At 36.7% G+C, this 24,309-nt stretch overlaps 6 protein-coding genes across 8 annotated transcripts; 3 read left to right on the forward strand and 3 right to left on the reverse strand.

The window, feature by feature from the left end:
• Positions 1–240: 240 nt before the first annotated feature.
• LOC105168696 (uncharacterized) lies at positions 241–1,387 on the forward strand. Its single transcript, XM_011088827.2, has one exon. The coding sequence runs from the start codon at positions 396–398 to the stop codon at positions 1,227–1,229; it is 834 nt and encodes a 277-aa protein (XP_011087129.1). The 5' UTR covers positions 241–395; the 3' UTR covers positions 1,230–1,387.
• A 1,853-nt stretch (positions 1,388–3,240) lies between these two features.
• On the forward strand, positions 3,241–6,944 carry LOC105168531 (dehydrogenase/reductase SDR family member FEY). The gene is made up of 8 exons (XM_011088657.3): positions 3,241–3,694; positions 4,122–4,242; positions 4,502–4,619; positions 4,931–5,067; positions 5,541–5,642; positions 6,057–6,149; positions 6,246–6,318; positions 6,536–6,944. Exons 1-8 carry the CDS (start codon positions 3,432–3,434, stop codon positions 6,808–6,810), a joined length of 1,182 nt encoding a protein of 393 aa, XP_011086959.1. The 5' UTR covers positions 3,241–3,431; the 3' UTR covers positions 6,811–6,944.
• A 2,468-nt stretch (positions 6,945–9,412) lies between these two features.
• LOC105168533 (kinase-interacting family protein) lies at positions 9,413–12,947 on the forward strand. Its single transcript, XM_011088659.3, has 3 exons — positions 9,413–9,712; positions 10,392–10,552; positions 11,794–12,947. Exons 2-3 carry the CDS (start codon positions 10,414–10,416, stop codon positions 12,795–12,797), a joined length of 1,143 nt encoding a protein of 380 aa, XP_011086961.1. The 5' UTR covers positions 9,413–9,712; positions 10,392–10,413; the 3' UTR covers positions 12,798–12,947.
• Positions 12,948–13,125: 178 nt separating this feature from the next.
• On the reverse strand, positions 13,126–16,199 carry LOC105168532 (tetratricopeptide repeat (TPR)-containing protein). Of its 2 annotated transcripts, XM_088883944.1 has the most exons (6): positions 15,503–16,199; positions 15,199–15,248; positions 14,969–15,052; positions 14,787–14,874; positions 14,160–14,276; positions 13,126–13,958 (listed from the first exon to the last, which is right to left on the reverse strand). In XM_088883944.1, the coding sequence occupies exons 1-6, from the start codon at positions 15,974–15,976 to the stop codon at positions 13,908–13,910; spliced, it is 864 nt and encodes a 287-aa protein (XP_088740070.1). In that variant the 5' UTR covers positions 15,977–16,199; the 3' UTR covers positions 13,126–13,907. The 2 variants fall into 2 exon arrangements, with proteins under 2 accessions (XP_088740070.1, XP_011086960.1); XM_011088658.3 differs by lacking the exon at positions 14,969–15,052 and having other exon boundaries at positions 15,503–16,192.
• A 1,321-nt stretch (positions 16,200–17,520) lies between these two features.
• Positions 17,521–18,718, reverse strand: LOC105168697 (putative carboxylesterase 18). Its single transcript, XM_011088828.3, has one exon. It carries the CDS (start codon positions 18,672–18,674, stop codon positions 17,673–17,675), a length of 1,002 nt encoding a protein of 333 aa, XP_011087130.1. The 5' UTR covers positions 18,675–18,718; the 3' UTR covers positions 17,521–17,672.
• Positions 18,719–19,830: 1,112 nt separating this feature from the next.
• LOC105168534 (S-adenosyl-L-methionine-dependent methyltransferases superfamily protein) lies at positions 19,831–24,205 on the reverse strand. Of its 2 annotated transcripts, XM_088883090.1 has the most exons (12): positions 23,892–24,205; positions 23,700–23,797; positions 23,431–23,535; positions 22,968–23,030; positions 22,681–22,754; positions 21,992–22,278; positions 21,753–21,837; positions 21,562–21,625; positions 21,241–21,399; positions 20,593–20,699; positions 20,346–20,420; positions 19,831–20,250 (listed from the first exon to the last, which is right to left on the reverse strand). In XM_088883090.1, exons 1-12 carry the CDS (start codon positions 23,984–23,986, stop codon positions 20,155–20,157), a joined length of 1,308 nt encoding a protein of 435 aa, XP_088739216.1. In that variant the 5' UTR covers positions 23,987–24,205; the 3' UTR covers positions 19,831–20,154. The 2 variants fall into 2 exon arrangements, with proteins under 2 accessions (XP_088739216.1, XP_088739215.1); XM_088883089.1 differs by having other exon boundaries at positions 21,562–21,681; positions 21,753–22,278; positions 23,892–24,203.
• Between the last annotated feature and the right edge of the window lie 104 nt (positions 24,206–24,309).

The raw sequence follows: 24,309 nt of genomic DNA on the forward strand, positions 1-24,309 counted from the left end.
TAGAAGAATTTGAAGTCCTTTAAATTTAAAAATTAGACAAACAAGTCCAAAATATGCGTTTTTAAGGATTTGAAATCCATAATTTCAAATTCATCAATTGAAATGCAAGCCGAAGCTTGTTTGGTCTTACCCACACCAACTGACCACTGCTTCAATATGTTGATGATTAAACACTTAGTACACTACATCTTATCCATCAAGCAAAGTTGAGAGTGAGGAAGGGTCAGGATTTGATCAAAGATGGAATAATTCAGTAGTAGTTTAATGTTGTTGTTACTTTAGTATGTATATATATAAGGCCATTTTGTGCATCTTCTCCTACCTTGTTGTCTTTACACATCTACCCTTCAAAAGGGCAGTCTTTGGTTCAATATACGGTAGTTTTCCCTGTATACATGGCCTTTTTGTTTGTAGAGAGTTTGGCACAGAACAAGAGCAGAGTTGTGCAAACTGCGATCAAGGCCTTGGAGCTGGTGCTTCTATCAGCCGGCCTCGTTTCCACTCTGCTAATGCTGAAAGGGGCAGTTCAGACTTACTCATGTCAGCTTGTTTTGTCTAACCTAGTTGGTTTTTGGAATTCCATTAGATGTTTCTTGTCTTCTCCTCTCTACATTTGCATCATCATCAACTCCATGGTGGCCTTGATTGCAGCCTCCTCCACTCTCCACCCGCAACAAGAAATCGATATCCATGATTATGATGATGTTAAGGTTAGTCTTGATGATGATGATAACATCCCAATTCCACAACCACCGGCAGAGGCAGATGCGGAACCGGCAACACTGGAGAAGGGGATGTCATTGGAAATGGAAGTGAGTAGTAATGATCAGGGCCAAGACGAGGCAGATGACACGATAGAGGCGACATGGAAGGCCATAACCGGGGGAGGAAAGCAAAGGCCTGAAAGGAAACATTTGAAAAAGAGCGAGACATGGAATGTGCGCACGCCACCACACAGACAGAGTGCTGCTGCAGTGGAAAGCCTTAAATTTTCGGAGGAATTGCTGAAGCCCACCACTGCTCGGAAGGAGCTGAGGAAATCGGAGACGTTTGCTGATTCGGTCATGTCGATCACACGCAGAGGCGGGCTGAGGAGGGATCCGTCGGTCGGCCTAGACGAATTCAACAAGCAAGTGGAAGCCTTCATCAAGAAATTCAACAATGAGATGAGGCTACAGAGGCAAGAATCTGAGCAGAGGTTCTTAGATATGTTGAAGAGAGGAGTCTAGTTCCAGCAATTAGAACAAGTATGTGTAGCTAAGCATATTACATGGCCTGAACCTCTCTAGTCCAATGATTATTGCAGTTGTTATAAGTTACATGGCCTTTCTCCTTCTGCCCTGTTTTGTTCGGATGAAGGTTAATAATGTGATTGATGATTGTGATATTTCGAAAATCGTTCAATATATCATGAATACCATGATGATGATGACAATCTCTGGCATGGAATCTTGCTGATATAATTATACCAAGTGTTTGAAAGTGGTGAGAGAGTATTGTTTAATGTTGGAATGTTTGATTTTGATAACTCACACCCAGTCCAAGAATATTGATAGTCAAACCACGGGGCATTGGAGTTCATTTCAAAAGAAAAGGCATCGGTGCTGGCTTCTGCCTCCCTAAATCAGGGAACCCACTTACTTTAATTTCTTGTAGAAATATCTACGAGTGTTTACCAATGCTCAAACTAACATTTATCAGTTTACTGTTGAAAATAAGTTAAAATGAGATTAACTTTTGCTTCTAAGCCATCTAAATTAAATTGATTTAAGCTAAAAATTATAAATAAATCTTTTTCAATTTTTATAATTTATCAATAAAATTGTAAATATTAAATTGTTTGTTCCGAAAACTCCAACTTGAACTTTTTATTTTCAGCACAAAAACAAAAATTATTGCAAACAAGATAAACACATTCAATATTTATTTTTGTGTTTTTACACCTTATCTGTGTGTTTTTTTATTTTTCAACTTTCTGTATATAATATATATATATATACACTTATATCTATAATATAAAAAAGACATGATTTGATAATAAACAGTGATTTTTTGTCTAAAAAAAATACAACATTAAACATATAATATTTATATATAAAAAAATATGATTTGACAATGAATAATGATTTTTGTCTCTCAAATCCCAACATCAAAGCTACACTACTTATTTTAAAATATTTTAAATTACCTTAAAATACAAATCCAAACATATTATCTATTTTCAACACACACTTATTTATATCTATTTTTCTCTCTTTATCTCCAAAACACGAAACAAAACGCTCAAACTACAGATCCAAACACACTATGATAGTCTTGAGCATTAAAAAGTTTGTTACTTAGTGAGTGTTGAAGAGATGACTTCTTGCTTTTGTTCACTCTTTCTCTTAATTTGTCTATGCTATAGATGAATCATGTTACGATTGATTGATTGATTAGACAGTTTTTTGATACCACTATCTCTTTATTTGACAGACTTGTCTATGTATGATTTTAGAAAAATCTTTGTGTGCACGATACATACATGAAGATACATACACGAATCTATTTTTATTTTTATGCGAATTACACGTATATTCTTAATAAACCTCAACATTATTAAAGAAATTAGTATTACCCCTTATTTTTTAATTATCATGGATGATTTTTATTATTATACCAAAAACAAGATTGATTTTTATAAACAAATCATAAATTATGACGTTTAAATGCAAATATATTGCAAATAAATTAATATATAGAAAATTAGATGAAAATGTCGAATTTAGTTATTCATTAATAGGAAAATTTAGTATAAGTTGACCCTTATAGACCTTAATTTACTTAGAATTGGTGGTAAATTAAAGGATATATTTGAGATTTTCACGTCCAATTTGTATAAAAGAAAAAAATATTCTCTTGTAGTTTAATAGCTATGTGTAGATGATTATTGTCTCGGGGAATAGTTCAACGATTTGGGCTCAAAAATTTTACAAGAAGTTTGTGTGTGCATAAAAAGAAAATAGGTAAATGATTTTAATTAATTATTGTGTGGTAGAGTTGATTATTTTCATTCCAATAATACAAACATTTATGTGTTTATTGTGGGGGTGGCTCATAATCAAAGTTGGGCTAAGTAGTGGTGGAAGGCCCAATAGCACTGAAAGAGGCCCATTCCGTTGTTATGGTCCCATTCAAAATCGTGATTCCTCATCATCATTATCATCTTGATATAAAGAAAGAAAGAGGAACACGAGAACACGATTCTGCTTTTAAAAAAAGGTAAACGGAACAAAGACAACCGGAATCTTCCAGCCTCAACAAACCTGCAACGGCTACGAGCGAATCACATCCAATCCAAGGGTTCTAAAAAGCTCACGTACACCTCAGCCACCTCCCACTCCCTAGATTTGAATCTCTAGAGAGAGAGTGTGATAGTGAGAGTGAGAGTAATGGCATCCTCTTCGTCTTCACCGGAGAAGGGAAAGGAAAAGGCAAATGGAAAATCCTCTGACGATGTAGCAAAGCATAAGGTGAAGAAGGATGGATTGGGTTGGATTGAGTGGTTCATGGGCTGGTTCTATCTTGCTTACGAGATGCTCTTCCAGAGGATCGTTGCTAGCAATTTGCAGAATCCAATGCCTCTTCCTCCCATTAACGACCTCACTTTCATCGTTACTGGCTCTACCTCCGGCATCGGCAAAGAAATTGCCAGGTCTTTTCATTTCTCACTTTTTCGTTTTTAGCTCCGTTATTTAGTGGGTTGTTGAATGGATTTGTGTTTGTCGTGTTAATGGAACCGTGAGGAGGTTTTGTTTTCATTTGTGATCTTAAGATGCGGTTTCTGAAACCGAAGCTGCTAAATTTAGTGACTTAGTGGAGTTACTGATTAAGAATTTTTGTAGGAGTGTAGTTATTTTCGAGATGTTTAGAGTCAAATATTTCCTTTGATCAGTGTGTGTGCTTTACTCCTATAATGGTAGGTTGACCATGAAGTGTAGTTGCGAGTGAATAGTCAGCTTTAGGCATTAATGAGGCTACATCGTTCACATTGGTTTCTTGCGTATTTATTAAAAATGACTTTTGGAAGTTGTTCTGCTGTTTGGTTTTCTAAATTCCTTTCTAGTTTTGTTATTGAACAGGCAATTGGCTGAAGCAGGGGGACATGTTGTGATGGCAGTTAGAAACCCAAAGGCGGCTAATGACCTGATAAAGAAGTGGCAGGAAGATTGGTCTGGAAGAGGTCTTCCTCTTAATATCGAGGTACTTCATGAACAGATTGAGCTCATGGTTGAAAAAATAAAGTGAATCACAGAGCACATTGGAAACTCCTAATCTTTCCTTATCTGGTGTGAACTGTGCTTATAAAATCCTGTATTGGAAACATATAAGTTTCTTATCTTCATCGCCTGTCTATTCTTGTAATTCCAAGATCATGCTGTGTAAACTTACATCTATGTTTTTACCTTATTTGCTTTAATACTAGTGAGTTGAAGGAAATTTAACATCTACATCATTGAAGGTTATGGAGCTTGATCTTCTCTCTCTGGATTCTGTTGTGAGATTTGCTGAAGCTTGGAATGCACGTTTGGGACCACTTCATGCTCTCATCAATAATGCTGGGATATTTTCCATTGGAGGTTTGTATGTGAATAAACTACTCAATCAATACTACTTTTAATTTTGACTTTAAGGTCCGCAACAATGGAACCCACTTCAGGTACAGTATGTAAAATTGCTGACTATTACTCACTGCTGTCTCTAGTTTATTTTTGGTCCTAGTAATTTGTGTGTATATATGTTTCTCTCTCTCAGGTTATGAATATCTCCAAACTTTGATTGATTGCTTAGTTATTTCTCAATGTCAATGCTTTCTATTACTTCGGAGCAAAGGACATGAGTTAACCCTTTTAAATCCTAGTTGGACTTACACTGGTTTCATTCTTTTCAGAACCACAGAAATTTTCGAAGGACGGCTATGAAGAGCACATGCAAGTGAACCATCTAGCTCCAGCACTGCTTTCAATATTGCTTTTGCCCTCCCTTATTAGAAGCTCTCCAAGCCGAATTGTTAATGTGAATTCTATTGTAAGTTTCACAGGGAGTGTATGCGTTGTTCATGTACTTCAATGTCATGACTGTCGTTCTTTTCTCGATTCCAAGGGGGATTATTGTTAATTTGCATGGAGATCAAGTTTAATACTGGTGGAGAGAAACAGTTATGATGTGAATGTACTTTACAGATAGCTAATTCTAATTGAGAGAAATATGTAGGCATTATATCACATTTGGTTCTCAAAGACTGTGCCCGACTATTAATGTCAAAAATAATTATTTTACTATGTATTGTATTTAGGACTCCATATAGTCTGATTGGACCTCCTGTAATGTGATCTGTATTGTTGGAACAATTCTATTAGAACCTAAATAGAAGTCCTTTTTTTTAATGGTTTGAAACCAAAATAAATGTCAAATAGCTGAGATATTGTGTGATTGATATTGATTATCTTCTCATCTGCTTTTAAGCTTGGACTAATTGATTCATTTTTGTATTTGTGCAGATGCATAACTTAGGATTTGTTGATCCAGAAGATATGAATGTTACATCCGGGAAAAGGAAATTTACAAGTATGGTGGGATATTCAAACAGTAAACTGGCACAGGTGCATCAAAAGGCTTGCCTTTATCTTGGCAGTATCACTTGAGCTTTCAGTAAAATTCATGGTTCTTATTTTTCATCTGGACTGCCAACTTAGTCAAATTTCCCAATTGGTAAATTGAGGTCATTTAGTGTGTGTGTGTGTGTGTGTGTGTGTGTGTGTGTGTGTGTGTCGCCTTGCCTGTCATAGACCTCAAATGTCTTTTAAGGTTATGCTCTAAATAGTGGGGAGAACTCTTTGATGCTGTTGTTTAAAATTCTTCCATAGTGGTATTGATTGTCACAATGCTGTTTCCAGGGTAAGGGACAGATGATGTGGTTGTTAATAAGCTAAATTGTTTGAATTGCTGGCATGCTTTCCATGAAGACGCGCTCCTTCTTTTTTCTTTTTCTCCTTGCTAATGCATGGGAATTGCAGATCATGTTCAGCAGTGTTCTTAATAAGAGACTGCCAACTGAAGCAGGCATAAATGTTGTTTGTGTTTCTCCTGGAATAGTCCACACCAATGTTGTAAGTTTCTGATATGTTTACAAGGGTTTTGACCAGTGTGGTGCTCATCGGCCAAAATTTAACCGGAACATAATTTTCTTGAGATTGTAAATGCAGGCTAGAGATCTTCCAAAGATTGTTCAAGCTGCTTACCATTTAATTCCATATTTTATTTTCAGCCCTGAAGAAGGTAAATCCCCTGATTTTTCTTTTCTTGTTATCTAGTGGCTCCATTTTATTTGTAATCCATGGAGTATGAACAATACCATGACGCAAATTTTCTTTGCTCCATATTAATGTGGAAGTCTTCTCAGTGTAATAAACAGCATGAGAAACAACAAAGCTATACTCTGCTGAATCTTATGTAATTAGTGAAGCAGCTTATTACATTTTCTGGGCTATTGCAGGCTCTAGAAGTACACTTTTCGCAGCCACTGATCCCCAACTTGTGGATTACTGTGAGTCACTGAAAGCTGAAGATTGGCCTGTATGTGCTTTCCTTAATCATGATTGTCGCCCTGCAAATCCTTCCGAGGAAGCACACAATGTTGAAACGGCTTACAGAGTGTGGGAGAAGACACTAGAGCTTGTCGGCCTTCCCTCAGATGCAGTAGAGAGGCTTATTGAAGGGGGCGAAGTTAAATGCAAATACGGGTCCTCCGAGTCGCATCATTCTCAGTGAACATTATTAGTTTTTCTTGTCATGTTATTACCACAAATCATCCATCATAGGTGGGCTGCAATTGACACCCAGCCAAAAAACAATCAGGAAATGTATCTTGCTGCATGTTGCAATCTAGCCTTCTCTTTCCACAATGGTCTGGGGATCTTGATTACTGTCTTACTGGCTGTAATTCGTTGAGTCGTGTGAGAATTTTCACCTTAAAATCAAATATTCCGTTTAACTTAATTGTCTGAACTGAATGGCAAGTTTGACAAGGAGAGAGAAGCTTGGAATTGTTTGACTTCAAAAAGGGTTCAATCCAGAAATAAGGATGTTAATGGGTTCGCGTCCATCCAAAACACTCACCTCAATTCATTCCGATTCAGCCAAATTTTAGAGTCTTAAGCGAGTCCCAAATCTTTCTGGTTTGGACTCAAACCTCTCCTTTTAATATATTTTGTATATTGCATATATAAAAAAATATATATAATCTATTTATACTTATATATAATACATAACGACTAATACTTTCAAAATCCAAATAATCATATAAATAATACTTTTATTTTGAATAATTTATATATTAAACATATAATATGAATTTAAAATTTGTAAATCTATGCTCTTAATCTTTTGTAAATTCAAAATTTAACAATTGAAATAAATTGATTAAATCTTACGACTTTTACATACTAAAAAGATATCCAACAATCATTAAAATATAAAATATAACGATCATAATTAACGATGTTAGGTACAATTGACCAAGAGGAACACATGATCTAAATTTAAGAAAATAAAAAGATATTTTTATCTATACTTTTAAATATAGAGAGGTTATTTGTTGTGCCCTTGAAGTTATATCCATAGTCAGAGGAAACTGATTTCTTTTACATTTCTATTACAACTCACAAGTCTTAATTAATATTACTATGATGACTAATTATACCTTTTTGCCAAATAAACCATGTCATGTAATAATGTGGGGGTTTCTTTGAAGAAATGATGTCTCCAATTATGTTTATGTTTCAACTGCTATTTACTTTTATAGATAAATTTAAAATTCAAAGGACTTGGAACTTTACCCTTTTCTTTTTTTTTGACCTTTTCTTACAGGTTTTAAACTAATATGGATAAAAATATTTTCTCAACTTTAACCATAATACGTTTTTAAATTGGGATAATTATATCTACACCCCTAATCTATTATCTATATACACAATTCACTTTTATCTTTAGAAAAATTAGGCTTATACCTACAAAAAACATCAATTTAATTTATACAAATTATTTTTACTTTTTGAAGAATTACACACACATTCCCCCAATAAGAGTAATTTGTATAAATAAATCATAGATTGAGATTGTAATTATAATTATTCGTTATAAACTCAAACCCTCTTAATTAGGCCTGACAATGAATGGGTATCGCCCTACCCGGACCCAAACCCAATAAATACCCATGACATTTTTTTGTACCCTACCCTATAAAATACTCATAAGGTCTTACACATATTATATCGAAAAGAATTTGGTAGAGCTTGGGTCTTACCCATTTGAAACTCATTTGTTTTTCTTTTCTTTTTACAATATGTTTAAAAGACTAAAAGTTCTCAAATTTTAAATTTACATTCAAGTCAAACAATGTATGTTACTAAATTAACTAAGTACTAGATTTTGATGACCCGTCGGTCAATAAATTAAAACTAATTACTTAAACTTCAAAAGGTGCAAATTGAAAATTTTAAATAATAAACTTGATTTTATCCAAATGACTGACCGATATTAATTAATTTTTAGATAAGAATCTTAAACTTATCCAAATAATGGACCAATAATATTAATTTATTATAAAGTCTAGAAAAGTTCAAAATAAAATAAAGATGTAAGAGTTGGTAAAAGTAAATGAAATTAAGTATAATATATCTAACTTTCATTTAGATCTCTTAAGTATCATTTCAATTTGCATTTGCATTCAAATTTGATTTGATGAATTTTTAATAATTTGAGTTCAAACAAATTGTTTGTTCCATGTATTAGTCAAATATAACTAAACTAAGTTAATTTGTATTTTTTTAATTTTCTAAATATCAAGTCAAGTTTGCTTAATTTGATCCTAAAATTAATTTTGAGCAATTACGGAATCAACATGAAGAGCTCTAGCATATTTGGTCAAAATTTGAATAAGTAATGAAATGATTTTATACTATTTGATTTTTTTTAAATAATAAATAAATTTAGTCGATTAATTACTAAAAAATTATGAATGCAATAATTTTAAATTAATGAATAAATGAACATTTTTGGGCTTAGACTATATCAGTATTTATGGGTATTTTAGGATATTACGCTATTATCCATATCTATTAGTATTTTAGGGCATTAGATCCTATCGATATTCATTCATTTAATTTTAATGAATTTAAAATAGGGTATGGCTTTTTTACCCATTAAATAAGATATGAATATTATTTTTTAAATATGAATAGAATAATAAGGTATTCATTGATAAGCCTAACCATAATTGATTCTTTTTTGAGAGGGAATTTGGTGTATTTATGTGTTGATGAGAAAATGAGGGGGTGGAGAGGACCCAAAAAAGGTAGTACAGTACAACTTTCTTCCTTCCATTTCCCATTCCCAAGGTCTACTGCATCATTAAATCTTGTACGGCCATGATGGAAACGTGTCATCCATTCATTGGCTATCACTCAAATCATTCTTAGCGGGGTTTTTTTTCTTCTTTTATCAGACCACCTCTCCCTACCAGGGGCCTTCTCCCTTGTACTGCTAGCTACTCTAACTCCACCCTTCTCCTTCACTCCCTCTCTATCACACACCTCATTCCGTGTATCTGTGTGTGTTTCTGGGACTCAACTGAAAAGGGTTTCTTGAATTTTGCCACCCCAAACAAGATCAGGTATGAAGATGTTATCTTTGTTTTATTTCATCTACTACTGATGTCTTGATGCTGAGATCATCCCTTTTTTGAATGAGTTCTTGAGCTTTCATTCCTTCCCTCCCATTCTTTTCATTTCTATCTTCAACTCTCTTTGTTTGTTTCTGTTTTTCTCTTTAGTTTTCTGCTCTAACCCCCCCCCCCCCTCCCCCGCCTCCCATCAGGACTCCCTCAGATACACATTCAGCACCCTCTGTTTATTTTTTCCCATGGAACAGTTTTTTCAGTCTTGTAAACAGAACCTTTGCTTAGAAATGGAAAGAAAAAAATCAAGAACTGATGTACTTAGTGTTATGTACAGTGGGAAGCTGATTCTTGCTCTGGTCTTTCTTCTTTTTCTGAATTTTTTTGTAATTTTTTGGTAGTTTTCACTTAAATAATGTGTGTGTGTGTGTTTGTGTAATTATTACATGAGATATGGATGTTACCATTATTTTTCTATTTGGTCCCTTTGGAATGGTACTTGTTCATAGCATTGTCTGCCTTTTATTGAAAAAATACAGCAACAGTAAATGCACTGTGTTTGGATTATTATACATGTGCCTGATGTTGTTTGAATACAAGGAACAAATTTGAACTCATGCAATAATTAGTAGGTAGATGTGCTTGTTCACGACACCTGTGGACTTTAATGGTGTAGGGTCTTTAATTGTCTGCCAAGAATGGTGGCAAAGGCTGAGAAAACTGGTGGTGGAGAGGCGGCCGCGGCTGTTGAGTCGGTGGATGTGGCAGCGTCAAACCATCAATCACGTCGGAGAAGAAGCTACAAGAAACCATCATGGCTTCTCTGCGCCATTGCTGGTAATAAAGCATGGTGCATTTATATTGTGTGTTTCTTTAATTCTTACTGTGTTTGCTGTTCTGGGTTTTGAATAATCACTAAAATTTGGTGTTCTTGGAACTTAATAATTTGAATTTTGATTATAGATAATATTGAGCTGGACATTAGTAAGTGAGTGACTTTTGGAAACAATAATTGTATGAGTTTGGCAAGAATATTGGTTTGGTCATGGTAGAAGCATTTCTGAGTTAATACATTGGCTAATTTAAGTGGTAAAAACCCGTTTTGGGATGATGTTCAAATTTTCAAAACAATGGGAAAAGCATTTAAAGTAGTTTCATTACATGAATGAGAAACGTTTGCAAGAATAACTACATCCTAATTCCTGACCAAGTGTATAAACCGATGAGGTTTTTTGAACGTTGATAGGTGAGTGGGGGCCATGACTGTTCCTATGCAACTACTTTTCTGCTTCCCTCTCTTTGGCTTTGAGTGAAACAACAGCGTGAGAGGTCACTTTCCACCCTATAAAAATGAGGCCCAGAAAGGTTCCTTCACAAAGCTGCAGATTTTACCATCTTTCTCACATTTTGCCATATTTTACCAATCACCCCACTCCCCACCCCCCACCCATCAGGACCCTTTTCTTGTGTTCAAAATTTAAACCCTTTGGGCAAATAGCTTTAACTGCTGCTGCCGTGTTGCAGATGGAATTTGATTTTATTCTGATTTGGAGATCTCTTGCAATTCTGATCATGAGTGGATTTATGCTCTCACCCCAATTCCCATATGTGCTCCTGCCCATTCTTATGTCAGATGCTCCTTTGAATTCAAAAATACAAAATCTTGGCCTTGTCTGATTGCACAGGCCTTGAACAACTTGATACAATATTTCAAACTTGAACTATAGCCTTGTCCTAGTCAGGAACTGTACCAAGAATCAAAATCATTGATAAACAACAAGAGAGGGGAGTAACTTGTGTTCCTTCACACCCATTAAGTAAAGTGGATATGCAAAGAATCAAATTTGTACTGCATTAGGTTAGGTCCACATCAAGTTTTGAATTTCAAAATGGAAGTCTTTTCTTCCTCACATGGGACCAACTAAGTTTTGACATGTCATTGGGTGTGGGTATATGGGACCATTCATTGTGGCGTTAGCTATTTCAAATTTAGTCTCTAAATTTGAAAGTTCAAATTGCTTCCTTACAAGAAAAGGCCAAAATCTTCATTTGATGCAATTGGGATCGGGTTTTAACAGATATGGATGAGAGGATGAAGATGCTGACGAGGAAGATACCTAAAGAACACAGTGGTGACAGTTTTGCTGCAAGGGCCAATTCTTACTACCACGAGCGCCCTCAGCTGCTGGGATTACTCCATGATTTGTATAACGGTTACCTCTCTTTGGCAGACCGTTACTGCCAGGCACTTGCCAAGAGCAACCAGCACCAAAATCCCAGCTACAGCAGATGCTGTTCCCCAATTCCAATCTTGAACTTCGATGAAACCAGTCAGCTTGATGAAGGAGACACTGGTGAAGTTATTGACTCTGATGCTGAGAGTTCACTGTCTTTCCAGCCCCCGACTCCAGCTTCCTTGCAAGCTAAAGAGATGGATCCTGATATGGTCATTGCAGAGTTGGTTATGAAGACGGTAGAGTATGATATTATTTTGAATGAGCTTACTGTGGTGGAGAAGCGGTGGGGTGAGTCATCAAGGAAAATGGAGCTGCAAAAGAACTTGCTGGATGTGCTGGAGTCAGAGAGGTTGATTCTGCTGAATGACAATGCGACTTTGGGGTACAGAGTGACAGCATTGGTGGAGGAGAACAAAGGGCTGGCATCTGAATCGTTGTTCTTGAAGAGGAAGGCTGCTGAACTTGCGAGGTGTGTGCTGAAGACAAGGGAGGATCACAGGGTTTGCATGCTGAGTAGGAAAATTCAGGATCTTCAGGGACAGATTTACAGCTTGGAGAAGAGGAACAAGGAGTATTATGAGCAACTTGTGAAACAAGAAGAGAAGAACAAGTCTAAGGTGAGGAAGAGTAAAGGTGGAGAAGAGGTGAATTTGGAAGACTGCTTTGAACCAGGAGGTGGCGCTGCCAGTCTGCGTAAATGCTTTAGCTTCAATGTGAAAAGGGTTGGTGATCAGAATGCAAATAGTGGGATTGAAGAAGGTAGAAGGGTTTCTAAGTTGTGGGATAAGGTCAAGAAGTTGGATGTGTTCCTCTGTGGCCCTCACTCCAATCCTGCTAGATCCTGAGGGGGGGAAAAGACCCTATCCAAACAATTTGAAGATGAAAACAATCATAGTATTTGCTGATTTATATCAAAATATGTAATATTAGCAATATCTGCTCGAAATCTGATATTAATACATGCAGAAATGAAGTCACATCCTTACTGGCCTTAACTAATCCATACAGGTTGCTATTACTGCAATTTGATTCCATATGTTTTGGTTGGAACATAGAAGCTACTCCAACCACTGATGGGATCAGTTATTGTATGGACAATACTATCATGCTGAATGCTATATATAAAATGGAGCATTGACATTAAGAAGGATAAGAATGCAACAACAGTACACAAATTGCTAATTTGTATGAAATATATTATGGCGCATTTAAGGAATTCCAGAACACAATGAGATAATAAAACAGAGCAGTGGCTAAAAGTCTCCACGTTGTGGCACAATGCTTATTTCTATAATTGGCACGTAGTGCATGAATGTGATGAGAGTAGTGATATTGTCTCGTTCTAAAATTGGCACGTCGTGCCTGGATGTGATGAGAGCAGTATCTTGTGATAGTATGCGCATTCCACCCAATCCTCATATTGCCCTGCAAAGTACTTCCCAAACCTATCAGATTTAATGTTGCTTACACAGGTAGAATTTGTTCATTAAGAAATCTTTATTGGTTCGGTACATAGGATTCTTTCATGATATTTCCTATCACAAAATCTATCATCAGTAACTTGTCAACCTCGAAGATCCTAGGCAATCAAACCTTATATGTCATGCTTCCCATTTCAATGACAAACATAACAGCAGATTTTTATGATAACCCAACATTGGACCTATATGATAATATACATAAAACATATTTACAGGGAACACAACTGCATATATGGACATCTAATACTTTCAGACACTGATCACATTAAGTTTGACTTCTGCAAACAGCAATGTCATGGTTCGACCATCTTGATCAGAATCATGCTCCTCCCACCATTACCACTAGCCAATACCTGACCACAGTAGGTGCTAACTTCACAGTTTGAGATGATGAGCCAGTACTCCACAGATTACTGGTGGGAAAACACACCCATATATGCTCATTCTACTGCCCTGCTCAAATCGGAGCCCAGTTCAATCCAAATTTGCAGGAGCTAGCTTCTCTTGAAGCTTTGCCATTTTAGCCTGAAATCAGAAAATCGTCAATATCCTAAGTATGTCAGAATGGTTGTCCCAAATATAAACATCAGAACCAAAAAAAAAAGCTGCAAACTTTTTAACACCAGGCTATTAGAATTGTACGTAGGCATTATTATGTTTCCTTCCGGAGAACTGCTTTGATGCTGCATTGGGAGGACTTCCAAAGCACGTAAATGCTTACAATACCTTGAATGATTTTGAACGCCGAATGGAGGGGTCCAAATCTAAAGCAATTAAATAGCACTCCTCAGCTACGTCACAATGATCCATAGCCATTAAAACATCACCTTTGCAAATATAAGCCTGTAAATTTGAAATTGATGAATATCTTGATGACCAGTTGGATTTCAATCAAGTGAGATGATAAGACAATCAGTACAAGATTGGACAATTATGCAAAGATTCAGACAGCGATATGATGAATAAATGACATATATATTCATCATACAATTCGGGGCAGGAACATAAAGTTGACAAACTTCAGGAAGTACATTTCTTGATATCCGCATTCTTTTCTAAAGACAACCTAATATGGGTCACTACTGTCACAGATTGAATCTTTTTTTCCTTCCTGGTGCTCTCAAAGGTAAAATTTCTATTGTATAAAAGTTTGGCTGGATTATATTCTTTACTCTCACTGACCAATAAGCATTAAACAATCCAGAAACACCAGAGCAGCCCTATAAAGTTGTAAGTTTGACGTTCTAAAATAGTATCAGAAGTGCAAATATGGTCAGTGAGTTTTCACATGAAATTTTGCAGCTCATGAAAAAGAATCCTCCACGTTCCACTATATTACTAATAGTTACTTGCCTCGGGGTATTGAGGCGCAAGAGTCATAGCTTCTTTAGCATCCTTAAGCGCTCCATTTATGTCTCCCATTGCCAACCTTGCTGCGGACCTGATGAAAAATATAGTATATGACCTTCACCACGCATTTAAATATGGATAACACATCTCTGCAAGTCAACTTGTTAACTGTGATATCTACATACTTCATGGGGGGACTATAGACATAAATTGAATCAGGAAGCACGCTTCCACGGCAAATAACTGTTGAAAAGAAAAGAGAACAAAATCTGCACATGTAGTTATGCCATTGTAAATAACTATCTATTGGATGAACCAATCATGACAGTAAGGGATGTCTGAAGCTCTGATATTCATCACACAGGTCACAAAATTCTTTCTTTTGGGGAACCAATGAAGTTAATGCTCCACAAACCTGTCTTTGTACATTATATGGAGTCCGCCAAATGGCTTCAGATCTATGGCCTGCAAACATAATGCATATGTGATTATCAGCACTCCCACATCCACTTTGCGCCAAAACACTCATAAGCTGAACAACCTAGAATGAGGACTGCAATACATTTCCCCAAAAATCATAGCATCAAAAGCAAGAACTCTTCCTACATTAATTACATCAATCACCCATTCTGTTTTCCAGCTCAAAGCATCAAAACTTCCATGCTTGCATCAAGAATGAAAAACATAATAACAGCAGGGAAGTGTGCCCTCAATTATACCTGTGAAAGTAAACTATAAGCCTGAGCAAAATCACCTCGGCCTGTCTCTTCTTCAGCTCTTTTCCTCAAGGCCAACGCCTCCAAACACTTCTTTCCACTACTCCCCACATCGCCATCATCATCAACGCCGCAGGCGATCGACATCGTAGTAGCCGCCTTAGTGGGGGTTCCACAATGCGCGACAAAAACCGCCTCCGGCAATATTACGATATTCGGACCCGACCCACAACGCCCAAGGCAACCGCAGGAGTTCACCGTAACGAATGGGGGAGCAATACCAGAAAGTACCTGCAAAACTTCCAAAGAACCTTGCTTTCTGCATGTCCTGTTCGTACATACTCTTATTTCGATCTTATCCTTCTTCTCATAAGGCGATGATGATGCTTTTGCTGTTATATTGATTGCTTGTTTTTTCAGATGATGACTTGAAGGGAGAAGAAAATGGTGGGCAGAAGTGTTGGTTGTAGCCTCCATTGTTCTTTTCAAGGGGGACTAACTTTTCAGCTGGGCTTAACACTCATGGATAAGGATCCAGCTTCCAATGTAAGTACCTTGTGATGTGTGAGGATTTCGCGCTCTAAGAAGTTGTACGCTGATTCAATTGGAGAAATTAGGGTTTCATCGGGGGGTGAGGGCACATACGGCTTCATGCTGAACAAGAAAAGGGAGGTGCTTATTAGATTGAAATTTGAAAGTTAAATCAATCTAATTATCTGAAATTAACTAAAAAAAACAGTAGCAGACAAGTTGAGATAGATAAATATAACAAATTAAATTCAAATTAATTCTCCAATCCACCCTTATCCACATTACACTGTCAGAAACCACGGTTTGCTAATAATTCATTAGATCTAAATGAGACATGATAATTTACCTAATTTTAAAATGTAATAATATAATTTGACCATATCCCATGTTTTATTTAATTTGGTAAACCCCCAAACAATTATTAGTTTATGTGACCCCGTATTTTATTCAACCGTATCCCATTAATAATTTATATCACACACAAAAATAAAAAGATAAATTCAAATTACTTTCGTGAAATATTAAAAAAGGGCAAAAAGAAATCCTAGAAAAAAGGATAAAGAGCCTCTCCAACTTTTAACAAAGAAGCATATTACCGTCCCTTCCACTAGGTAGTGTAGTTTACTCGCCCTGGTTTAGTTATTTTGATATGTAATTGGTCACTTTTTATCCCTAACTAATAAATAAACTGCACATATTCCTGTAGAAACTACATAAAGTCCATAAAAGAAAACCTCCAAAAGAAAAGAGAAGCGTGTTGCAATATAAAGAAAGTGAAAGTGATAATGTTTCTCAACTTTTATATTTGGTAATTACGTGTAAAAGTGATCATTTGCAAACCAAAATAATTAAACGAGTTGCAGAAATGGGGAGTGAACTACACTGCTTGAAGCAGGATAATATGCTTCTTTATTAAAAAGTTTAGGGTGTTTTTTGCTCTTTTCTAATTTTTCGGGTGGTAATTTGTATTTATCCCCAAAAATAAACTATCCCTATTATAAATATAACAAATCAGACAATTCAACCTTAATTTTATGTACGACTTAATTGAAATTCATTTAACACCAATTTTATTACAATTAAACAAAAGTCAAATACTGCATAAAAACTCAAATAAATTTAAAGAAATACATTTTTCATTCGACTCGATTTATTTACAACGTTAGTTTTGGGGTAGCTAAAATAAGGAGGGATTAGGCAAAACATTTTAATGAGTTTTCAAGATTTTGGGTTGGTGGAATTGAACAATAATAACACACTTGATGTTGGAGTCACCTAATTTACAATAGTTCTGAAAAGTTTTGTGTATAAACTTGGTATATATATGAAAAGTTCTAGTGCAATATATATTGCGTAAACCTGAACAACAACAATGTATTGTTTGGGGTATTGATGTGTCTTTTTATTGTATCGGTAATTCATAAGTACATCAACAGTTCAGTAAATTAACTAATTTTATCGTATTGTTAATTCATAAGTACATCAACAGATTAGTAAATTGACTAATATATGGTTTCAATCAAACATTGGAATAACAAAAAATCATAAAATATAAAATTACGACAAACTCTAAACATATACACGTTCAATGAGATTTAAACTCATGATTTTCAACTTATTCATACGATTGCAATCTTAACTACTAGGATGAGAGTTGGTGCTTCTTGATGAACTCTCTCATGCTATGAAACACCAGTTGGTATTCAGCAACTTCTGGGAACAAATAAAAGCCGTGAATTGCATTAGGATACTCAACCAACTCCACTTCTTTGCTACATTTGTTCATCCACTCAACATATCTTCTCTGCCAATCTTGAAGCGGATCATACCCTCCCACAACCACCACTGTCCTTGGCAACTCAACATTCTTCACTTCCCCATAGTTCAAAACGTTGGCTGCATGGTGGTTTCTGTCAGCTCCGGCCGGCAGAAATGCCCTCCACATCTTGTCAGTGTACTCCACATTGAGCACAGGAGCCCTCTTCAGCCTTAGCTCCGCCTCCGTGCGCTCTTCTCCGCCAAAAAATGGCTGCAACAACATAAGTCCCTCGATCCTTAGTTTGTCCAACTGCTGAGAGTTGTTGCATGCTCTCACTGTTACATGATGAGCTATGTTGCCTCCTGCACTGTCTCCAGCAATGAAGCAATTGCTGAGGTCGGTGTTGGCTGGTAAAACAGCATAGTTGTGTGAGTTGATGAATTGCAAGGTGTCATAACCATCCTCGTATTGGCTGGGGTAACGATGTTCAGGGGCAAGCCTGTAGTTCACGGAGGCGATGACAGCAGGTAGTTGCGCAGCTAGACAGCTGCAAAGGCTGTCATAGACGAAAAAGTCAGGCCCAAATGCATAAAATCCGCCACCGTGGAAGTAGAGAATGAAGGGCAATGGTGTATTTGAGGGAGTAGTGGGAACAAAGAGGCGGAACCAGAGGTTGCGGGAGGGGTCAACGGGTACATTAGAGGTGGAGATGGGGGTGGTGTTGTCGATGAGTTTGGTGGCGGGAGCAGGTGATGTGATGTTGAAGAAGTTGTAAATCCGGCGGTTGATGGTGTTATCAGAGCGAAATATAGCACGTTTCATTAAGTTATGAGCGAGTACTTTCAATCTGGTAATAAAGGGGAGTTGAAGTTGATTGTCAGCCATTGTAATTGGTATTGGTGACGAATTGTAATATGGATAGATCAGAAGGTATGCCTATCAGCCCATCTGAAGACGAATTTATTAACTCCACTTCAAGGCTAATAGACATAGTGATGCCAAACATCGTAGACTATGGGATGGCCTGACCTAGAATATAGATTCATAGAATCTACATTTTGGTGAATAAAAAGTTAAAATCCACTGTAGGAACTTTAATTAAAACAACTCAATTGCTGCCGAAATGTTCATTTCATCAAATTTGTTATTAAAACATTGCTCAACGTGATCACCGTGGCATCATAAAATTTCTACCAAATCAAAACATTATAGGCCTGCCATCATCTCGAATGAATTATACTTTCTTTTTCATTAGGATAATCCCCTAACCAAGAACACTCATCCATTTCCCATAATTTAAGAGCCTATACATGTGTATGCAATGTTAATATATATGGCCCAAACAAGACCCAAACCACTTAAGCTCACCTAAGCTATCCGACGGGTTGACCTATTAACCCATTGACCCGACTCAGGTTTGACCTTATATTAAACTTGATTCTATTTCCTTCCCATATATATATATATATATATATATTGTCTAAAACTAAACTTGATTCGATTTCCTTCTCACACCCTCAAATCGCCGTCTGTTCTCTTCTCCCTCGTATCTCACTAATTCTGCAAATCTCTCATTCTTCCATGGAAATGGAAGCTTTTCCAAAACCAAGATGATGGTTTTGGGGAAAGTTTCCATGGCTCCGTTGATTCTCTACACCTATAAAAAGGCTTGTGACCCTGTTTGAAAGCAATACAACTTGAATCTCTCATATTCTCACCGCAATCGATTCTGAGTGAACTCTTCATCCTTTGTGGGTCTTTGTGGTAGAAAGTTTCTAAGTGATTTCTTGAGGTTTCCCGTCGGATTTCTTGGTGGTGGTGCAACCGTGGTCTAAGATTTGGACAACTGGTCTTGTGTGACCGAAATCTGGCTTTCCTGAACCGCATTCGTTAAGAATCTGTTTTATTATAATTTAATTTGTTCATTCTATTATAAGTTGTAATATCGATTTGTATTAAGGAGTTTCATACTCCAATCGTTTGTAATAGTCGATTAGGATCGTGAGGTTGCCACTCTACATGCAAGAACAGCAAAAGGGGGTAATTGACACCTCAAACTTCTTACTTTGTATCCATGAGGAATATTCATTAACACAAAATTTTTCTACAGAGCTCTACACCCCTAATGAAGAAATTTTTCATCTGCCTCTCTATTGGCAAAATCCGTTTGACAAAAGACAAAATACCTAGACAAAAGCTGGAAAATTTGAGATTGCTGAGTATCAACAAGTTCGCTAACCCAAAATTCACCTAATCAGTTATGTTTAACATTTTTTCACCCCCAATTGACCAAGAAAGTGATGCAGGATATAGCCTGCAGCTGGAGCAAAAAAGCCCACAGTCTACTTGCGAAATAGTTTGATTGTCATGATATCCTGACTTCATCATGAACGGCATTCTTGGCCATGTCAACAGTAATGCATGCTTCCTCGGGCAGTCTGAAGCTCAAACAGAACATTGCCTGCAAATCCATGTATTAAACTCGTCATCTTATGCATGAAGCAAGAGCATGCCCATTGAAAAAGTAACGCTACTAGATAAATATCAAGTTTATACCTTGTTTGGGGCAACATCTCTAACCCTGTGAAATGTTGGTTCTTGTATGCTAGCACCCAATGCTGCCTCTGCCTCCTGAATAGCACCAAGAAAATCCAAATTGATGGAAAGCAAAGCACACACACAAGGATGAACTGAGTATTGGCATAAAGTGCTTCTCTGGTGAGGAGGGGGTTCAGATAAAAAGAGAGAAATTGAATGGCGTAAAGAAAATAGAAAGAAGTAGCTCTCACATGAAGAAACTTACTGAAATTATTAAGTCCTCTGTTTCGTTTGCTCGTATGAAGCAATAGCAGTGGATCCATGGGAGAGATCCTTTCCAGTACTTTTTGTTGATAAGACCTCTAAAGACATCTGTAAAAGTACATCCAAGTGTTCAATTTCTCCCATCCCCTTTGTCAAATAAATATATAAGGTGACAACTTCGAAGTGGGTGCAATGAAACAAGAGAAATACGAGAATGGACATGCGAAACAGAAAGAGACCTAAGCATGAGACAAGGCTACAATTCAAAGACCAAAAGGTGATCAGACACCATCTCAACGTAAACCACAGAAAATGTGTTCAATTTTTCCTCATACTACTAAAAACGCTCCCTTTTCTTGAATGCAACACCTGCATGCTCAGACAACTGCCATAAGACCTAGAGAGACTAGTTTTATTTCATGCCAGTTATTGAAAGTACCACCTTTAGTAAAAGTGTTAAGTGACAGCCCATGCAAGTGAAAACCTTATCCCGCAAATTATCTTGGATTTCCCACGCATGGGAGACCCGTATAATCTAAAACCACCAAGAAAGTAATTTAATCCAAACATGCATGTCAATCAACCAAGGAAACAGAGTTGAGTCACTGAGTAAGAAAGGCAGGAAATGGAGAAACAAAGGAAAAGTTACCAAGAAACTGCAAAGCAGAGGCTGGCAGATTCATTATGACATGATCAATGTGCTCCCAGGGCTTTGCATTGAATTGCTGAGAGCCGCTAATGCGCTTATTCAAGCCCCTTTTCTTCCTTTCAGGCGCAGAATCGCCAGCATTGCTAGCAGTTCCACTTTCTGCAGGAGATATTACAGAGCCACAAAGTTAACAGTGTTATTAATATGTATGAACAGGGAATACCACAGCAGTTGAACCCATCCTTAAAGGACTGTTCTACTAGCAACAGAACATTAGCAGCCCTGGTTGATAGCGATGCAATAGTTTTAAACCTATCATACCTTCAAACAAACTTTCAGAGCGCCTTTTTACAGTGACTGAATTTGCATCATCTTTTGGCCTCAACTGTTCATTACTTTCAACATCAGCAATATTCTCATCTGAAATTTCTTGTACAGCACCTTCAAGAGACTAAAGTTTAACTTAATAGCTCATAAGCATAAAACAAAACTGTCCAGCCAAAACATATTACCAGTTGGATAAGTGGCTTCCAGCTTTTTTTCTGAGTCGGGACGAATCTCATCTTTCTCAGAAGTCTTCCAGTTTGCTGCATCAGACTGAAGACAAGCTTCACTTGTAGGCACTTCCATTAGAGAAGAAATAAATTTCCGTGCATCTAAATTGTATGCACGGACTAGACTAGCAACTTTGTTAGTTTCTGCATTAATCTTCAGATAATGAATGCTATCTGGATTTAAATCATTTGCATACACTTGGCATCCTTTCTGTGCTGCTGGAATTGCGAATGGACCAATCCCAGCAAACATATCACAAACAGTGTCCCCAGCCTGGAACTTTGAAATTAGCCGTAAATGCTCATGTTCCAATCTGGAATTCCAATAGACCAAGCCGTAATCAAGCTTGAAAATAGCTCCATACTGCTTCACCTCTGTAACCATATTACAATCTCCTGCTAACACTTCAAATTTTGGCACGCGAAACTCATTCGTTATTGTTCCAACTTTATTGACAATTGTCTTGATTCGTGGATAATTTTTCTGTGGAGGGACATAAATAGCCAATTAAAGTCAGAGAAGTTAAGATTCTTAGACTGTTAACACAACATTACCCAAATCATACATGTATCTTAATGATAAGATCCAATTCACAATAGTTTCTATGAAGTCAGCTGCACTGTTGTCTCAGTGAACCAGAATTTTTAGGCAACCAATAATCGTGTTCTTTCAAGTATAATAATGTAATTCCTTAAAATTAACCCGCTGACTCTTACCATTTGAAATAACCAAATATTCACATTACAGCTAAACACAAATTGATACTGGATTTGTTGACATTCAATTTGACTGCCATGCAATCAGTGTTTAATAGTTTAAATAACATTTGCAGTGCAAGTAATCAGAAAGCAGACAGAAAGATGTGTGGGAATTATAAAAACATACATCATAGATAACTTTTGATATAACATCCTTATATGGGAGTAATTCATCTGTGATATTCAGGTGGGCAATATGACCTGCATAAAGACCAAATACAATGAATAATCAGTAACAGAGACGTGGCGTGGAACCTAGAAGCTGCAAGCTCCAATCAAAAGATGGCACTTAACTAAAGATTGATCACCCTAAACAAGTGCAGAAAGAAAACAATCTCTGCAAGTGAACATAAAAATATGGAGAATGTTGTAGTGAAAGATAAAATGGAAGAAGTTAACCCAAAAAATACTTAACTATTGTCTCAAATGATGAAGGTACTTCTAGCCCAGGTGGCAGAATCTGCTTCAATATATGATCTGCAACACAGTTATTTACAGGAGAAGACGAAAAAGTTAATACCCGTAAAGGACAAATAGTGTGTGTTAAAAAATAACTCGTTCCAGTCATCAATTGGCACGCAATCATTAAGTGATCCACCAAAATGAAATAAAACCTGTGAGATATTGCACTCATCCAGTGAAGGGCGTGGACCCAAACAACATAAGAGCCTCAAATTTGGAAAAAGAAAGATAAGGAAGTTCAAGAATTTTGGACAAACAAAAACATCGGATTTGGATTCATAAAATCATGGCAAACATTTCCTAGCAGGTTTCCTGATTGCCATTTAATATTCTGAAAGAAGCATTAATGGCTAAAAACTGCCACTTCCGTTAATGATAAGAGACCACTAATCCAGTAAAATGCAAAGAGAAATACCTGCAGACCAATAGGAATAACCAAGTGTCATGGAATACGGAACTACTTGAATCTCACAGAGCTCTTTCAATTCATCAACTTTATGACTGGGGATTTCAGATAAATCTGCCAGTATGAGCCAACACAAATGCACATTATCATATAGGACTACTGGAATACAAAGTCGCAAAATTACAATCATAAAAGAAGAAAAGAAAACAATATTCGACATGTTGTTCCCTTGGCTGATTTCTTCACAATACAATAACTGCTAGGAAAAGAAACGACACCTGAATTTTGAATTTTCTCTGATAATATCATGTAACGATTTTTTTCACATGTTGGATCTTCTGTTATAGGTTTGATCCGTGGCCTGTCAAGCAAATATCTTCAACCAAGAAGAAAACAAGAACCAATAAGACAATGGTATAGAAATGAACACACTTGGATTGGAACTAGGCAGAGGTAAACTTCAGGCATACCCACTGAGGATCCGAGTAGCGAGCTTGCAATGCTCTCGCGGAATTCGAAGCGCCCACAAATTCAACTGCACGTCAAATTTTCTCTCGTCCAGCATTTCAACTAGAATCACGCAGACTTGGTAAAAATTCGATTTAAATTCTGGTTCGGGGGAATCGAACTGTAAACTGAGTTAAACGCAGTATCTATTGCAACCTATGCACCAGCTATTAGTAGAGAGTGGCGGCGCTCCGGCAGAATTATGGTTCCTTTGGCCGCCTTCTGCTGATTAGGGCTACTAAAGATTCAGTTTTTGGTGGTTATTCTTTTTCGCGGCATATGCCCTATTTCAGATTTTGGAAAACAATTACGAATTGGCCCCAAAAAAAAGTGTTAATAGTTAATTGGTGGGAGTTAAATTGGATTATTTCATATTTGACC

Source organism: Sesamum indicum, linkage group LG8 (genome assembly GCF_026168435.1).
Source record: "Sesamum indicum cultivar Baizhima isolate 11 linkage group LG8, ASM2616843v1, whole genome shotgun sequence".
NCBI lineage: Eukaryota > Viridiplantae > Streptophyta > Magnoliopsida > Lamiales > Pedaliaceae > Sesamum > Sesamum indicum.

Coding starts and splice junctions, on each gene's coding strand:
- LOC105168696 (XM_011088827.2), top strand. CDS start 396: ATGGCCTTTTTGTTTGTAGAGAGTTTGGCACAGAACAAGAGCAGAGTT.
- LOC105168531 (XM_011088657.3), top strand. CDS start 3,432: ATGGCATCCTCTTCGTCTTCACCGGAGAAGGGAAAGGAAAAGGCAAAT. Junction 3,695..4,121: donor ATCGGCAAAGAAATTGCCAG/GTCTTTTCATTT, acceptor GTTATTGAACAG/GCAATTGGCTGAAGCAGGGG. Junction 4,620..4,930: donor TGGGATATTTTCCATTGGAG/GTTTGTATGTGA, acceptor CATTCTTTTCAG/AACCACAGAAATTTTCGAAG.
- LOC105168533 (XM_011088659.3), top strand. CDS start 10,414: ATGGTGGCAAAGGCTGAGAAAACTGGTGGTGGAGAGGCGGCCGCGGCT. Junction 10,553..11,793: donor GCTTCTCTGCGCCATTGCTG/GTAATAAAGCAT, acceptor GGGTTTTAACAG/ATATGGATGAGAGGATGAAG.
- LOC105168532 (XM_088883944.1), bottom strand. CDS start 15,976: ATGGAGGCTACAACCAACACTTCTGCCCACCATTTTCTTCTCCCTTCA. Junction 15,053..15,198: donor CATATAATGTACAAAGACAG/GTTTGTGGAGCA, acceptor CTACATGTGCAG/ATTTTGTTCTCTTTTCTTTT. Junction 14,875..14,968: donor GTCTATAGTCCCCCCATGAA/GTATGTAGATAT, acceptor ATTTTTCATCAG/GTCCGCAGCAAGGTTGGCAA.
- LOC105168697 (XM_011088828.3), bottom strand. CDS start 18,674: ATGGCTGACAATCAACTTCAACTCCCCTTTATTACCAGATTGAAAGTA.
- LOC105168534 (XM_088883089.1), bottom strand. CDS start 23,986: ATGCTGGACGAGAGAAAATTTGACGTGCAGTTGAATTTGTGGGCGCTT. Junction 22,755..22,967: donor TTCATCATTTGAGACAATAG/TTAAGTATTTTT, acceptor GTCTTTATGCAG/GTCATATTGCCCACCTGAAT. Junction 20,700..21,240: donor CTCTGCTTTGCAGTTTCTTG/GTAACTTTTCCT, acceptor GTACTTTTACAG/ATGTCTTTAGAGGTCTTATC.